This window comes from Phoenix dactylifera, chromosome 16, assembly GCF_009389715.1.
Source record: "Phoenix dactylifera cultivar Barhee BC4 chromosome 16, palm_55x_up_171113_PBpolish2nd_filt_p, whole genome shotgun sequence".
Lineage (NCBI taxonomy): Eukaryota > Viridiplantae > Streptophyta > Magnoliopsida > Arecales > Arecaceae > Phoenix > Phoenix dactylifera.
The window spans coordinates 3726109-3742986 of NC_052407.1; the positions used below are offsets into that span (position 1 = coordinate 3726109).

General features: G+C 35.8%; 1 protein-coding gene across 1 annotated transcript; it reads right to left on the reverse strand.

Moving 5' to 3' along the window:
- Positions 1-448: 448 nt before the first annotated feature.
- LOC103706008 (magnesium transporter MRS2-I-like) lies at positions 449-14062 on the reverse strand. Its single transcript, XM_026804184.2, has 13 exons — positions 13619-14062; positions 13451-13480; positions 13107-13224; positions 11096-11217; positions 9234-9308; positions 7775-8002; positions 7631-7675; positions 4084-4128; positions 3936-3965; positions 3597-3716; positions 3410-3500; positions 3276-3325; positions 449-815 (listed from the first exon to the last, which is right to left on the reverse strand). Exons 1-11 carry the CDS (start codon positions 13862-13864, stop codon positions 3414-3416), a joined length of 1146 nt encoding a protein of 381 aa, XP_026659985.1. The 5' UTR covers positions 13865-14062; the 3' UTR covers positions 449-815; positions 3276-3325; positions 3410-3413.
- Positions 14063-16878: the final 2816 nt, after the last annotated feature.

Sequence of the window (16878 nt, forward strand, 5' to 3'; positions counted from 1 at the left end):
GTGACAGAGCATATCTTTTTGACAGGCTTTGCACCGTTACAATTTGTTTTTACTAAAATAATCTTTATATATAACAATTTTTATTTTGTTTCTAATTTCATGTGTCACTAGTATATCGTGAGTAGGTCGTCTATCATAGCATAATATCGGGACTAATGTCCCACTGTTATCACATATTTCTAGGGCATTTCACATTGTCCAATTTTTTTCTATGCCATTTTAGTAAGTCCATTCTTTTTCTGAAGCAAATGCATGCAACTTTGTGCAACTGGCTCCTTCTCTTACAGATAAACATGATAGAAGTGTACCAAGGAAAGTAGCCATCAATCTTGATTTTTTTTAAACTACAGGCATCTTCTCATGCACATTGTGTATGTTTAATAGTAGCTACTGCAACTCCATATTTGTTATATGTGATGCATATAATTTATCATAAAGAGAAGAAACTGCTCGGTGACTCCATGCATAATTTAATAACTTCAGTGAAAACCGCAAACATGATGGACGAAAAGTGACAGGGTTGCAATGAGATCATTATTTCTAGCTATCTATTTCACAACCAAGCCAGATTTTGGCTGAATTTGTGGCATATTTTCGTCAGTCATCCTTCTGTGAATCAAAAAGGGGATGGAATAATGTTATGTAAGTCTAAAGGCCAATCTTCTTCTTTAAATGTTGCTAAATATTGGCATGCTTGGGCGAAAGTTAATTGCATGCACTTTGCACCACGTCGCTCTGTATCCAAGAGCTTCCCTCTTGACGTGATTTTACAGAGAAGTTCCACGTCGGCTCTTCAACTATTTTATGCGAGATTCCTGCGTCACAGAAACATGTAATTTGGTGTTAAAACAGAAACTCTTAAAGTACTTGCTGGCTAACTTTCATGAGTCCAACAAGCATCAATGACTGAGGAAACGACGAGCAAAAAGTGACACACTGATCAAGCCAGAGCATGAGCATCTTTCTTTCCAATTCATTGTAATTGAGAGAAAGAGAGAGAGAGAGGAGGAGGAGGAGCTGTTTTGTAAAAGAGCATGAGTGAATCTAGTTAATTTAATAAAACCCATCTATGTACTGCAAATGATGCGCAAAAAAAAAAGAGAACATTTTTTTCAAATATAATCTATAGATGGTTACAATTTTAATAAAAAATATAGAATTCTTCTTCATCTTCTTCTAGCAACGATGAATTTTACAGCTTTCTATTTATCCGAATATTTTATATATGGGCACGTGGCAAATGATAGCCTGGATATAGACATTAAATAGAACCTAACGAGTCAGAGTAAAATATATATATTAGCTCAATGATATTTTTAATTGCTATATTTTATGACCGAAGAAAGTACACATGGACAACTTAAACAACTCTAATAGCAAGCATGCGCTTAAAGAAGCAGTTCACAAAACCAACCCCATGCACGTGACTTCAACGCAACACTGAGAACTGATTGCAATTTGAAACAGGACATGGATGACATTATCGTTTTCGAGTTGGTTATGTTGTAATTATTGGGTAAAAAAGAATGAGGCTATAATAGAAGGGCCGCTGGCTTCTCAACATAACTATCCTACATCTATCTGCATTATATCTTTGATGGAATCGTACATGAATATTTTGTATACCTATTCTCTAGCATCAAATAACATTCCACCTTAGAAAACCCTATCTTTACTCGATTATCTTCTTCATAGCAATCAATCTTTTTGTTATTTTTTGCTTTAGTATTTGGTACAGTTCTCTCTCTCTCTCTCTCTCTCTCTCTCTCTCTATATATATATATATATATATATATATATATATATGTTTGGATGTATATGTATGTATGTATGTGTGTGTGTGTGTGTGTGTGTGTGTGAGTGTGTATTATGCTAAAAATTCTGTGAAATGTGATGATGGATCACAGAACATCAACATTGAAATCAAGTGGGAAATAGGCCGTGGGTATAGATTCACAAGATTGGCAGAAATAGATGGAAATCATGCCATTGATAGCCATGGACTTTGAAAGCAACAAGCAAGTCAAATGGATTTCTATTGCTTTAATTAACCGCCCATGGTGGGATACCATACAACCCAGTATTGCCAACATGTGGTATTTCACATATATGTCAGCCCTATTACCTGACAATCTTGAAGTAATAGATTTCTAACTTCTTCTAGCATCATACATCAATAAATAATAATCCTGATGGATTGATACCGCGTAAACATGTATCCTAAAAGTGTTTTTTTCTTTTTAAGAAAGAAAAGTTAAATACAATCTTTAATGGTATAGTGCACCTCCTCTTTCTCTTCTTAGAATGAGATAAATAATGAATGTAAATCAATGTAACGTGGGCATATATGCATCAAATTCATAAGAATAAATTTTTTTAGTATAACCAAAAACCAAGGGTGTGACAATTACGATGGAACACCAATTCAGTCCATCACTATGCTAGTTGCTAACAGTCGAGTGCTTTACATATATCAGGCACCAGTCTACCAGCACTGAATCGATATTTTTCATTAAAATAAGACCAGCAAGGAACAACAGATCTGCTTATGGTACCTTTTATCTGGAGACTTGCAAATTATGACAGCTCAATAAATTAAAAGGATGGACATCAAGGAATATCCTAAACAGTTTGAAAGCTCGAAGGTTTGGAGGAGGTTATGGTTATATTAAACTGATGGGCATATGTCCCAGTAAAGATGGTGGAAGGCAGGCTAACAGCCCAGTTCTTGTTGAACCCATGCGACCTGCAATGGGGAGGGCCACCCTAATGTGTAGCTCCCACTACCACAAGCTGAAGTACCAGCAAAACAAAAACTAAAACAAAATAAAAGTGGGCTCTCAGTCTACGAAACCGACTAAACTAAGTTTGGATGACCTTAGGCCTCCATCAGTAGGCAGAGTAAAGCAACCCCTATCCCTGATCATATTACTTATGACAACGAACATGAAGTAAATAACACAGGCAACTATATATAGGACAGAAGGAACTGCTCAAAAGTCTATGTGCTACACAAACAAAACAAAGCAATGAATCTTTCTAGAAGTTTTGATTTGTATAAATAACTTGATTTCAGAATAAACACCAAAAAAATCATACTACTTTTCTTACTAAGATCATGTGTTGCATCAACCTAAACTCTAAAATCAAATATGAAGCCACAAATGCTTACAAAATGACAGAGAAAACTTGAACTAATGCAACAGGGGTTGATAATGCTTGCATAGACGGCGAAAAATGGAAGCGGAACGCTGTTATGGCCCAGCTTATCTTACCTACAATGTGGAGTGGCAAATTATTAGGAATATTTGACCTCTCATAAGTCCTGGTAAAGATAATGTGCAATCATCAGCATAACAGGGCATCAAAAAAGAAGTGAGCGGTTCCAATTGAGAGAAATCATGCATACCTCTTTAGGACCAAATCAGACCTCCACAGCGAGCATAAGAAACAATAAAAATGAATAGCAATGCAGACACAAGTCCTGCTATACCAACCACCTGTTCAGGAATTTAAAAACCAAAATGTAGGCAATATATCAGAACGTTTTATACATGTCGAGTAGCCCTTCTATACACCAATTCATATATACTCACCCATTTGAACAAGTAACCATGGTTTTCATTCCATGAATATGGGATATTCATGCCAAAAATCCCAGCAACTAGAGAGTATAAAGTGAGGACAACATTTGCAGCACTCAAGAAAAGCTCTAACTGCCATTAGTATAGAAACAGTAAGGCTGGATTCATCAGACACTCAAGCAGAAAGAAAACCAAAGCACCTTTCGTTTGAAAGCACATAAGCAAGAGCATGTAGTAGCAAATACAAAAGAAACCACAAAGTGCTCAATTTGGCTAAGCAAAAAGCCAAATAAACAATGTAACAGGTTGAACAAAGTTATACAAACAAACAACAGAGGTAGAAATTGTCACCTGAATTAACTGATTTCGGTGATTGTCAAGCTGCAAAAAAAAAAAGAGAGCATATTTTAGAGCATGTCAGTGTTTCTCACACTATTCATAAGAACCACTTGCATTTTTCCAATGCAACTAAAAGAACTTTCTATTATCCAGAAGCTACCTGAAAATTGATGTAGTCCTCTGTGTCATCGATGTATTCCCGCAGCTGCAAAGAAAATTTTAGATGCGTCAATTTCCCGAAACAAAGTGGAGACAGAAAATATGAATAGCCAATGATGTATCACTTTCATCCAAAAACCAGCTCACGCAAAAATAAAAGGGGCCAGAAGGATATAAAAAAATTAACACTTTTGTGTAGTCACATATAATTTGAAACTATTCTCTTAACTTTAAAAACAAAGTGAAACAAAGTAATCTGATTTACGTAAATCAGAAACATGATACAAGTCATATACTCTGTTCAAACTGTGTTTGACAACCTATTACACCATCATGAACTTGATAGGAAATAATGGGCCTAAGACCAAGGATGAACACAAATAAACAATTTGTAAACATAACAACTAGTAAGCAATTAATTAAACATGGCATTGCTTGCATTAACAGAGGGATTAATAATGCATGAATACATGAATGTACATTAACATTAAACTGCATACCATATCACGTTAATATGGACTCAATTCAATGGATTGATATTGTGAGGGCCTGGTCTATCGACCGGCCCGCACACTTATTGGGCTTGGGCCGGCCCGAAGAGGCCAGCCCAACGGTTGTACGTGCACCGCACGTGACAAAACGGGAGAGGAGAACTCTAGCTGGGAGTCTCCTTCCTCCCCATTTTCGATCGCAATCGCAATCGCAATCGGAAAAGCAATGTTCAAGCTCATTCGAACACCGAAAAGCCCGAATTTTTGTCTACTTAAGCTTCCCCATCCTCCCCCTTTGAGATCCATCAAATAATAGGGATAGTTTTTCTCTCGATCTCAAGCTTTCTTCTCGAGACTCTTTCTCCATTTTTCATCATAAAAGGTCGCCAGAGAGCCTCGCCGGACCTAGGTATGAGCTCTCCATCTTCTCCTCTTCCTTCCCTTGTGTTTTGGGCCTTTGTTCCCATAGATTTGAGCCGGCAATCGCTAGTCTCTTCTGAAACAGAGCACCCATGTTTCGGTTTCTTCCACCGTGATTTGACACCGCTAGCCGCCGAGTTTGGCCAGGGATTGCAGCCGCCTGAGGTTGCCGTCGAGTGGGTTGTTGGGCCACTACTGCTACTGCCTATTACCATCAAAGAGAAGAAAGAAGAGAGACGAGAAGAAGGATTCTTTCCTCCTCTTCTCTCTCTACTTTCTCTCTCTAGAAGATCTATAAAACCTAGTATTGGGTTTTATCGACCTGAACTATGAATCCGAGTTGATCCTTGAAAATAGATCCTAAACTGTCCTGGTGCCTGGGACTGGACCAATCACCTGGCCTTGTCAAGTGTCCATGAAACTCACTGATAATGAACTATGTTAAACAATCTTGAAATATGAAAAATTCACAGTTTAATAAAAAGGAAATATAAAAATTCAAATTTTATAAGCCAGAATTTCAGATTTTAATATTTTATGGAGGCAATATCTACAAGCTCTATCTGTTTTATACAAATTTGACCATCATTTTAGAGACAAATAAAAGAACATTCTTTTCAACTAACTTCATAAGGCCAACAACCTAAATGTTTTAAAATTTAGAAATCTGAGTATAATCAAGCACAAGATTATTTTAGATGCACAACCAACTATCAACAACTAAAGGGTTTATGAAAAAATGAATTCTTCTTTCCATTACAAAAAAGGAGCACACTAAAAAGCCTTATAAACATTGACTTTGGTCACCTTTACAGCTGAAACCTTGAAAGAGGGTACTAAAAAGCCTTATAAACATTGACTTTGGTCACCTTTACAGCTGAAACCTTGAAAGAGGGTTGGCTTCTATTTTAGTTCCCAGTGAAAACAAACTAATTGGATCACAGAATTTCTGCTTCAGTCAAAACTTAGAGCCATGCACCAAACTATAGGAGCACAACTTGCCATATAAAATGAAAACATTCATGTTCCCCATCAAGCTAATTATCATTACTTACCTCCATTGAATTCTACTATAAAGATCATCGCTTGTATCAGCAGGTGAACTTGTATAATATGCAAACTTCAGAAATGTCTATACTTCAAGAACATATTAGGAGAACAAGGCATTGGATTCCTACAAAATTTAAGAAAATTTATTTATTGCCAAGTCCTTATAAGTGGCTTGCCACACCATATAGGATAGAAAAGTAATAACAAGCGGGCAAGGGAAGTAGGTATATAGACTCCTAAAGAGAAGGGAGAAGTGTCACCCACCCACCCACCCACCCACCTCTCTCTCTCTCTCTCTCTCTCTCTCTCTCTGTGTGTGTGTGTGTGTGTGGTCATCTTGACTCACAAAATCAACTAGAAAACTCTTGGCAAGCTGATATCAAAAGGAAAAAAAAAGGCTCTATACCCTATAAATAAGGTCAATCCAGCAAACAAGGCCTTCCAGAAGATCTAAGATGGCTGAATTTCCCATAACTGGTGTCAGTCGATGATCATGATGTCTCCAAGCATAGTTATGAGAAGCTGGTGGTAGTGTAGGATCAGATTAATGTCTGGGTTTGGGGAGTGGGTTTCTTGAAAAAAATTTAAATAAGCAAGCAGGTGCCAGGATGATTTTTCACGGAGATTCTGAAGCATGTGGCATCTTAAGTGGAACATTTCTGCCACTAAGGCTCCAACATGGACCAAATTAAATGAGTCAAGCCAACTTTCAGCCCAAAAACAACCTAATGTCTCCAATTTGAGCATGAACAGAATGATAACTAGAATAATTCTTTTCTTCCTTCTACACAGAACAAACTGCCACCCTAATTTCCACTGTGCCCATGAAGTAGAAGGGTGGATTAATATTATTTTTACATAATCTCTTAGGTCTGTTTTCCTGGCCATAATGCAAATCTATGCAGCTATTCTGTCCATATCCTCCTCAAATCTTTATCATGCATTCTTTATAACATTATATTCAGTTCTCCATGTCCTCAATTAACAAGAGTTCTACTGCTCCCACTAATGTGTCGATTTCTAACCCAATGCTTTCTAGTTTATCATACATGTTCAGCTCCAAAATCCCAGAACAGTAACAACAATCCAGCTTACTACCATTGAGCATAAATGGAATTAGAACATAACAAGAAAATACAATTTCATATCAGATATTGCACTCCACAATCACCCACATCAGAGGCCTTCATCCTTTTTTCAGACAGCTCATTATCAAAAAACATATTATCAATTTGTATTCTAAAGGTTCTGCATGAAATATTTATTATACCTGCATTTGATATTTGACATGAAAAAGTGTGTAGTCTGACCAAAATGTCAAGGACTCATCCTAGAACTTGAAAATGTTAAAAAGACAAAATTTTCATCTATACTTCAAAAGTCGGAATTTTGAATGAGAAAAGTTAGAAATCATTTTTAAATATAATTTTGGGAGGGTATTGCATGTCAACAGACATACATGAGTGCATGAACACTAAAGAAAAGAAAAGTGGCATTAGAGCAGAGAGCACAAAATTTGGGGGACAGTTCAAGTTCTTTTATTCATTAAGATTATTGAAGCCAGTCAATTGAGAAAGGGATGCATACCGTGGTCAATTTGTTCAGGGCGCTCTCGATTTGCCTAAAGTAAGCCTGCATGGATAGAATATACGTTAGAATCTATTTATTGATTTCAGACAATTATGTATCAGAACAGGAATTTAATGTGAGACGTAGGAATATTGTCATAACCTCAAGTAACATCTCAAGCTCCTCTACATCACTCTCATTTCCATGAAATGTTGCTGCACTTGCTCTGCTTGCTCTAGATATTTTTGAACATATTGTTGGTGAAGCAGGTAACCAGTTAGGCACACCAGAGTTGCTGTTAGGGGAGGATGCTCCAGCCATCTTTCTTGACAAGTAAAGATTTGCCATGTCGTTGTCATCATCCAGTAACTGTTCAAGTTCATCCTGGACCTGGAGAAGGCAGCAAATCATTATTGAAAAAAAATGAAGACAGTTTAACTGCAGTCAAGACTCTAGGTATGCATCAAATCAGCATGAGGTCCAAAGTTTGCACATGAATATTAATTTTGAAGTTAATTTATAATTATTATGCAGGTAATACCAATATTATGCTTGAGAACTATCTCTAGATTTCTTCAGTTGCCAAAATTTACAGAAGGGAAAAGTAAATTCAACACTTTGCAAATATAGAAGAAAACTACAGATCACATTTCAGTGTTGTTTCGCTTGGAAATTGAAGCAACAATATATGGACAAGATCAGTTGAAAATGCAACCTTCATACTTCTGCCAATAACGATAGTCAATCTCCAAGGAATTATCCATATGACCTACATGCATGATCCCAGCTTCTTGAGATCATGTTTTATGGAACCTTCTTCAAACTTATGTCAATAATGATAATCGATCTCCAAGGAATCATGCATATGACCTACATGCATGATGCCAGCTTCTTGAGATCATTTTTTATGGAACCTTCTAATCATTCATTACTAGCAAGGTGAAGTCCCATTAACAGGGATGACGTATCTGCCATGTAGTGTCTTCAATGAAGATCTACAAGTGAAGGAAGCTACCTTACTTTGTCCCATACTAACGATAAGATGTTTAACTTCTTGCAGACATATATTATTAACAAAATAACCTTTTGATACCCATCCAGCAGTGCCAGCGAAATCACAGTAAATATTAAGAGCAGTGTGTTGGGACATAAGCATGCAGAGATTGAATGACCAGTTAATTCATGATAACCATGAACCACCAGTTGAAAACCAACTCATTGGGCCCCAATGTTTCCATGTTTCCTACAGTGATATTATTCCATGTCATCTAATCAGCATTTCCTGGGAGCAGCACATGAACTAATATGTTCTCACAGGGACCGGCATGAGATTTTTCCTGGTAGCCAATGAGAGGCAAGTCAAATTGAACAAGATAGCTAAGCCACTGCAAAAATGTCAATAATACAATAAAACATTAATGCACATAGCAAATCAAAAGAAATATCAAAGATGTCTATAACAAGTTAACAATGTTGTAGTCAACAGATGTAACCTAGCACAGTCACAAATGTTGCAGGACACATGTTATCTACCCTCAGCAGAATATGTCAATACACCTAACCAATTAAATATGTCAGCAGTGCACATTAAGAATTTTTTTAAACAAACAAGAATCTACACCTTTTGTACACGAGCGGTCAACCTTGTCATGGCACTCTTAAGCTTGCGCACCCTGTCCAAGTTACAGCTGCTAATCTGCAGATAACGACTATTGTTTAACCAAATTGAAGAAAGCACAAGGTAGAACGTTTAGATAGACCATAAAATAGAAAGATTTAATCAGTGGATGGTCTATGAGTTATTGGATATGCTTTAAAATCCTTTTCCTTAGTGGGTTATAATTTGCATTTTTCTAGTTTTCTTGAGACATTTGAAGATTTAATGACTTTCAATTCTTGATCATATGAATCATGTAATTTCAATTGTTAGGAGAGCCAGATGGCATTCCCCAGGTTGATTTGACTTGGTCATACTTGAGTCAGAATCAACTCTATCATACAATAGATTCGGAGAAACAGATCAAATAATGGCCATGTTTAGAGGTAATACAAGTTTTATGGAAAAGAGAATTGCAGAACTGAGTATAGAAGTTAGATTGCATATGCAACATATTTCTTTTTTTTTTTTCTTGTGACTCTAATGCTAAAAAATGTTGATGTTTTCTTCCAAAGGTGAGAGACACTTTGCAACTTCATAGAACTATCATCTAAGCATGACATAACCACCAATCAGATTAGGGGACTTAACATGAATTGGTTTTGCTATCTAAGCCTAAACATCTTATGGTTGTAGGGTTATCTCTTATCATGCAATCATAACAGCATGAACTTACACTCTGAATTCACGTCTCCTTGTAATAACTGAGTATAGCTTGAACATCCTATAACTAGCACCAATAATAGTGATAGAACTCAATCCAAAAGAAGCTCCTTGAATAAAACTTAAATCTAAAGAGGGCCACCAAATGCTTTCACAATAAAAAAGCAAAAAAGCAGGAAGCAGAGAAGATGATACAACACAAGCCCAGACTATATGGATATCAAAACATACAAATAAATAGATGTTAAGAAGGTAAGTACAAAAGTTCTGTTGAAATCATGGAATTGAAAGTGATCAATCCAACAACAAAGAACTTGGGTGTTCTAAATAAGAAAAGGAAGATGAATCTGTTAAAACAATGCTCAAGATCATCTACAAAAGTTGTTTGGATGACATCAAAATCAAATTAATTGATGAAATAATTATTTTTTAGACAGATAAAACAGAAAAATGAAACAATCTCTTCTTAAACTAGCTGTTTTCAAAATCCTAAAAATTAATGATGATTTCTAGTAGAATCTAAAGTGAAGATATGGCCTAGTGCTAGTGCATAGTTAGACTTCTAGCCAAATTTGGATTTTAGAATATGGTCCACACTTCCACCAGGAAAACACGGCATAGAATAAAACTAATTAACAGAATTTTTTAAATAAATTAATAAGCGGTGGTGAAGTGTAAGAAAACTGAAAGTGCCATGCCTTTCTTCTTGAGCAGATATACAAAATAATTCCAAACACATTAAGAAGGGAAGTATGGAGTTTGACCACCAAGATTCGTACATTTTGGCAGGGTCATTTGGCCTACTCCCATGGGCAACGACAACAGTCTCAGTTCTCCTTTTGTCATTGTCATATAAAATTTATTAATCTTTGCCTAATTATGTCATATTGCTCCAATATTAACTATAACATTTTTGAATTCAAACTTCCAAGTGATAAAAAAAAGTTTGGGAGCAGCTTGCTTCAGCAAAATAGCCACCCTATAAGTAATGTAGAATTACATTACAATTCTTTGAGTTACATTCAGTCTCCACAAGATTATTTGCCAGTTCAAACAGGAAAAGCAAAATCGGATCTTGCCAAAAATTAGTAATTGGTTTTTGAGCTGCCACAATACAAAAGGAAAAAAAAGAATACGTTATACAGAAAAAAGTCTTCACATACCTTGGTGGTCAGCTCATCTAATGCTGGGTATGCAGCAGATTCCAGTTCTGTTGTGCGCGCATCAAGAAAGCTGCATGTTGCTTCTAAAACAACTTCAAGGGACCGAAACTCAAACGGAGATTCTGTATTGCATGGTATAAGCACTAGTCACTATCAGGGCTTACAAATTATAATGCCTAACATATTACACTTTGAAAAAGAGAAGTGCACATGAAGCACCAACTTTTAGCATTTCCGCGGAAGAAAGCTTTGGTTGACAACAATGATGATGCAGGTTTGCATCCTGGGGCAGCCACTTTGTGCGAAAAAAAAAATGTCAAAGGTTTAACTCTAAATCCAGTTCGCCTTACAGGACCCAGATTGCCGGGACCATAGTTAGGTAATGTCCCTTTTTTATATTAATTTGACTCTGCTACAACTTCCCAGCACTTGAGCACATGCATGCACGGATATACATATGATGGTATAAATAAAATTACTAATAGGTGACTAATAACGTGTTACCTTCCCATCTTTAGATAAATATGGGAACATCAAACAACCAATACTTCATTAATAATCTTATATTTGTCTTCCTAAATACACCTTTCTCGCAATGTTTAAAATAAAATCCAATCCTGGAATGTATTATTATGAAAGGAATTTTGATCTATTCTGACTCAAAAAAAAAATAATAGGGTACACAAAATCTACCAATATCATCAAATTTCGTCCTATAATGAATAGATATATTAGTTCCTATTATAACCTTTTGCAAGAAATTTGGGAGAGAACTAATATAACTAAAACAGGACATTCCTGATAATGTAAAATAATGGATTTCAAATGCTCTGATCGGATGGCCAGAGTGATAGATTTGGTTTTAGAAAAAGAATAGGAAATTCATCAAAATATACTATTATTTGTGCTGGGGAATTTTGAAGTATTATTTTGAAAATTATTTATAAAGAAAAGGCTTGATCTTACAACCAAAGACTCAAGCAATAATTTACATGTAAAACCTTATAAAAATTTTGGTAGATATCTAAACTCAATCCAATTTATAAGCTATACAGAAAATATTAACACACTTTGTTACCTTGGAGCAATGAGTGCATCATCACATCCCAGTCATTCTTTACATGAATATTAAATTTAAAAAAAATGTACAGTTGAGCTTTTTTATGATAAAGTCAAAATTTATTGGCCAGCACATGAAGTCGGGACCGCCGACCCTTACTCCATCGTAACATGCTTCAAGATGAAACAGTCCGGGGCCTAGTTATTGTTTACACTTAAGTCAGGTTTTCGTTCATACACAACTTCACTGTCATATGGTTAAAGTTGAAAAAATTTCAACCTTTAAGACCTAGGTCTGGATTGAAACAATCAAAGAGAAGAGAAGAGAAAAAAGAAAATATAAATGCCCTGTTTGGTTAGGAATTTAAGAATGAGAAGAGCAGAAATTCTAATTCTCTCGTTTGGATAGTAACTTCAGAAAGAAGGGAAGAGAAACAAAGAGAAAAAATTTCTCTCCAAACCACGCTTTTAATCTCCCAAAAAATGGAGAGATTTGGAGAGAAACGAAAATCTGCTTCTCTTCTCTTCTTTTCCCTTGTGTCCCAAGTTCTTTTCTTTTCTCCTCTCTTCTCTTGAGTTCAGGATTCTCTTCTTTTCCATTATTTTTCTTCACTCTCGTTTCCTTTTTTTCTTCTCTCTACTCCTCTATGTACCCAAACAGGGCCTTACGATGAGAAGAACCATTTCTATATCATGTACTCAAATTGTTGTTCAGTTTGCCTTTACCGAAAACATGTTAGTCTGCAAAACAGATGATTTGGCTTCTACGTGGTAAAACTTATTCAAGAAAAACTACAGTTAACAGCACCTGAGAAATAAGTCTTGGAAAAGAAGAGGCCATGATAACCTAAATTCTGTTTTTCTTCTTTTCACTTGTTATCATAAGGTTAGGTCAGACATAAGCCAATCAGGAAAAACAGTTCTCAGGCAGTCAAATAATGTTACAACTCACCATCTTCTTCAGCAGCTTCGATCTCATTCTGTCCGCTCTTTTCACCTTGTATTAGTCGTCTGCGAAGCTCCTCCACTATCGGAATCACATTCTCATTGTAAGGATCTCTGAGCAACACCTACATAACCCATCAAGCCAGAGAAGAGTAATCATATAGGGAAAGAAGAACTGTTCCTTTTCTGCTTCATCAACTACACTGAAGCAGAATGCGACATCACGTCGAACCCAAGCACAAAATCCTACCTTTAACAACTTATATATTATCAAAACCACACCAAAACATATAATCGTAATAAGAAAAACCAACTTTAACAAAGAACACGTTTAAGAGAGTGCAATCACACCTCTTCTGCGGTAATTATCGCTTTAATGTGCTGTTTTTTCATGATAAAAAAACAGAAGATATGTTAGTACATGAACAAAACTAACATAGAATCACTTGTAAAAAAAAAGAAGATCAGAGGCAAACGATAGCTGCGAAAAAATAAGGATCAGAATCGATGAAAAACCACCTCGAGATTGAGAACAATGGCCCTCTCCCGTACCAAGATGGCGGAGGGATAGGAAAGCAGGGGATCGATGATCCTGAGATCCCGGGCGTCGATCTGGACACGGTGCATGATGGCATACTTGTCCACGTCCAGGATCTTCTCCTTCCCAGTGGAGTCCAACAGGATCCAGCTCCTCGTCGACGACGCCGCCTTCTTCTTCGCCGCGTCCTGGACATCCAATGCCGGAGCCCACGCCTCCCGCGCCATCGTGTATCCGTCCAAGAACCCTAGATTCTTTCAAAAACCTCCGGCCGGAGGCGATCGGAGCGGAGGATCGGATCGAACGTCTCGTATCGAAGAGCAGAGACGATCGATCGTGATTAGGATTTGCGAATTTTTGGCTACTATTTTTTTCCCTGTCTCCTACTACTACTATAAAAGGGAGGGGGCCGTAGAAGGAAAGGAGTGTGGAGGCTCACGCCGGGGCGGGAGAGAGGACGGTTTTGAGGATGAATCGAATTCTAACCGCTTCGGTCCTTATTCTACTACAACTACAAGTTCTCCCGTATCGGTATCGATTTCGTTTCGGTGGGGCCTGACGTGCCGCCCGTGAATTCTGTACCAGTCTATCTCGGTATTAATTTTGGAGTTAAATGCTGCATGTTAAAGCCGAGCACCTATTTTTTACCAAAAAAAAAAAAGCCGAGCACCTTTATTTGTCTATACCATATATATATATATATATATATATATATATATATATATATATATATATTTGCTTGGTTAGACTTTTGTTGTTTATGTTATAAGTTATGAACTTTGTTATACTTTTTAATTAAATTTCAGTTCCAACATTGTAATATCCAATCCACCTAATAAGAAACTGGGCTTAATCTATTTAACCATGTTAGATGTAAGAGTTGGAATAGGAGATGAAAAGAAAAAAATAATAGAGCTTTGTTTGACTTGGAGTAGGAGACAAACTTTTCCGCCGTTGCGATTTCCTACAGAAGCTAGAAAATTGAGCCTCCAACAGCTATTTAAAGACCTCCACCTCCCTTTTTGCCTCTAAGAGATTTATTGGTTATTTCCTCCTTTTATTAATTTCCAACGATCTTGGCTCGTGGGGCTCACTAGAGATCTTAGTTGTGCACTCGCGCAGAGTTTTAGATTTTGAGAGGGATTTTCGAAAATTTGGACATGTAGTTTAATTTCACTCGCAAAGTAAATAATGTAATCTTTTTCTAGATTTTATTGGTAAATTATTAATATTTTTATTTTTGATTTATAAATTTGATGCATAGTATTTTATTATTATATATATCCTTTCTGAAATATCGTATAATTCTTGATCGAACATATTGACTATGCTCAATTGATTTTGATCTCTTATAATTTTATATATCTTACGATTTAGAATAGTGAACATGCTTTTGAGGAAGAAAGTTTTGATTTGAAACGAATTTGGACTCACAGTCTAAGCTAGGTTGTATTTCGATACTCTTGCTGTGGGGATGTATGATGGCACTTTGATACCCTATCAGTACAGGTTGTATATTGGCACTTTGATACCTTGCTAGTGGGGATTGTATGATGTCACTTCGATGTACGTCTTGCCAGTGAAGGTTGTATATTGACACTTCAATACTTTGCTAGTGGCTGCTATGCGTTAATACTTTGATACCCTACTAGAGAGAATTGTACGTTGATATTTTGATACCCTGCCATTAAAGATTATACAGTGGCACTTTGATATGGTTATAGTTCATAGTTGTCGAGGTAAATTTGGTTGGCTCGCGATCTTATGTTGGGGCATGACAAACAAAAAAAAACTTTGAGTACTTTCACCTTGTTTAATTTGATACACTGAAATCGCAATGCATATTTAACTTGATATGGTGAGATCCCTCTTACCTTGTTTAGCTCGATATGCTATCTCTATAGCTGTTAATAATTTGTATTTCGTCCCTTATCCCTATATCATATTTTGTATAACTTGGAACATATCTATCATGCATCTGTATATCTCTGGAAATAAAGATCTACTAAAAAATACAATATAATATCAGATTTTTAGTTTTTCTACTGGTATTTTATCGAAATCTTCTAATTAATTAGCCTTATCACTAGTCTTGATTTGACTAGATCCAATTTGTGACATGTGTGAAATGTTAAGAGTATGATTTTGTTGGTAAATAATATGATGTCATAAGACTACTTCCAAGGGCGCATACTCTTTTAGTTAGCAATGTGATATTTTGGGTTAGAATTTTGAGAGGTGTGTTTCAGGTATTGGGACACAGGTAATTACGTCTCTCTACTTCTGTCTCTCTTAAAAAAAAGAAGTGTTAATACAGAATAATACTTATGGGAGCTATTTCGAATGATCAAGAATTACTATAGGAAAAAATTAGATGGGTTCAGATTCTACATTTATTAGAATTAGATGTTTCAGGAGTATCATGAGAGGGCTACTACCCAGCTATCATAGTTCATTGCACATATGTTTTTTTTAGATTTTTTTTTTTGCCTGAATACCCTCCTAAATATTAAATTTTGTATTAACATCCTCCCAAAATTAATATTTATGTATATACCCTCAGAAAACACTTGTTTTGCTATTGTACCCATTTATCCTTATTTTTGCAATATACTTACGCAATCTAACACTCTTAAATAATTAAAGGTTTCAAATTAAAATAACTAAAATACCCTTAATGGGTAAATGTGCAAAAAGAAACATTTATAAGGCGATCGCGATGTAGGACAAAAAAGTAATTTTAAATTTTTTGATTTTTAATTAAAGTAAATATGGTTAATGAATGATGTTGGAAGAATCGTTATATTAGGAGAATTTGTGCAAAAAATATAAATTTTAATATGGTATTCACGCAAATTTGCATTTTTAGAAGGGTATTCATGCAAAAAAAACTTTTTTTTTAATAAAAAAATTAGCATGTGCAAATGAAAATGGAGGCTTTATCAGCATATAGCTGCACCTTTGAATTGAGGATCAAATAATATTCTAATAGTCTTCGGTCCCTAGTGTTATGAACCTCAAAGTTTAACATCAAAAAGTTTGGAATTTGAAATTGTTTTCATGATATTAATACTAACACAGCAATAATACTATTGGAATTTGATGAGGAGGGTGGCTTTTTGGAATAAGTTAGATGCCTTGTGCTTTCTTCAATAGATTCATTATGTTAAGCCTGTGTAATTTCTCACATCTCTGGAAAGGAAGTGTTGAAATGATCATTTGTCCTAAAAGCTTAAGCTAA

What these genes read in the sequence shown, in the direction of transcription:
- LOC103706008 (XM_026804184.2), bottom strand. Translation starts at nt 13,864, where the DNA reads ATGGCGCGGGAGGCGTGGGCTCCGGCATTGGATGTCCAGGACGCGGCG. An exon ending in CGAAGCTGCTGAAGAAGATG is followed by an intron (nt 11,218 to 13,106) that starts GTGAGTTGTAAC and finishes CATGCAATACAG; the next exon opens with AATCTCCGTTTGAGTTTCGG. An exon ending in CCCTGAACAAATTGACCACG is followed by an intron (nt 4,129 to 7,630) that starts GTATGCATCCCT and finishes TTTTCTTTGCAG; the next exon opens with CTGCGGGAATACATCGATGA.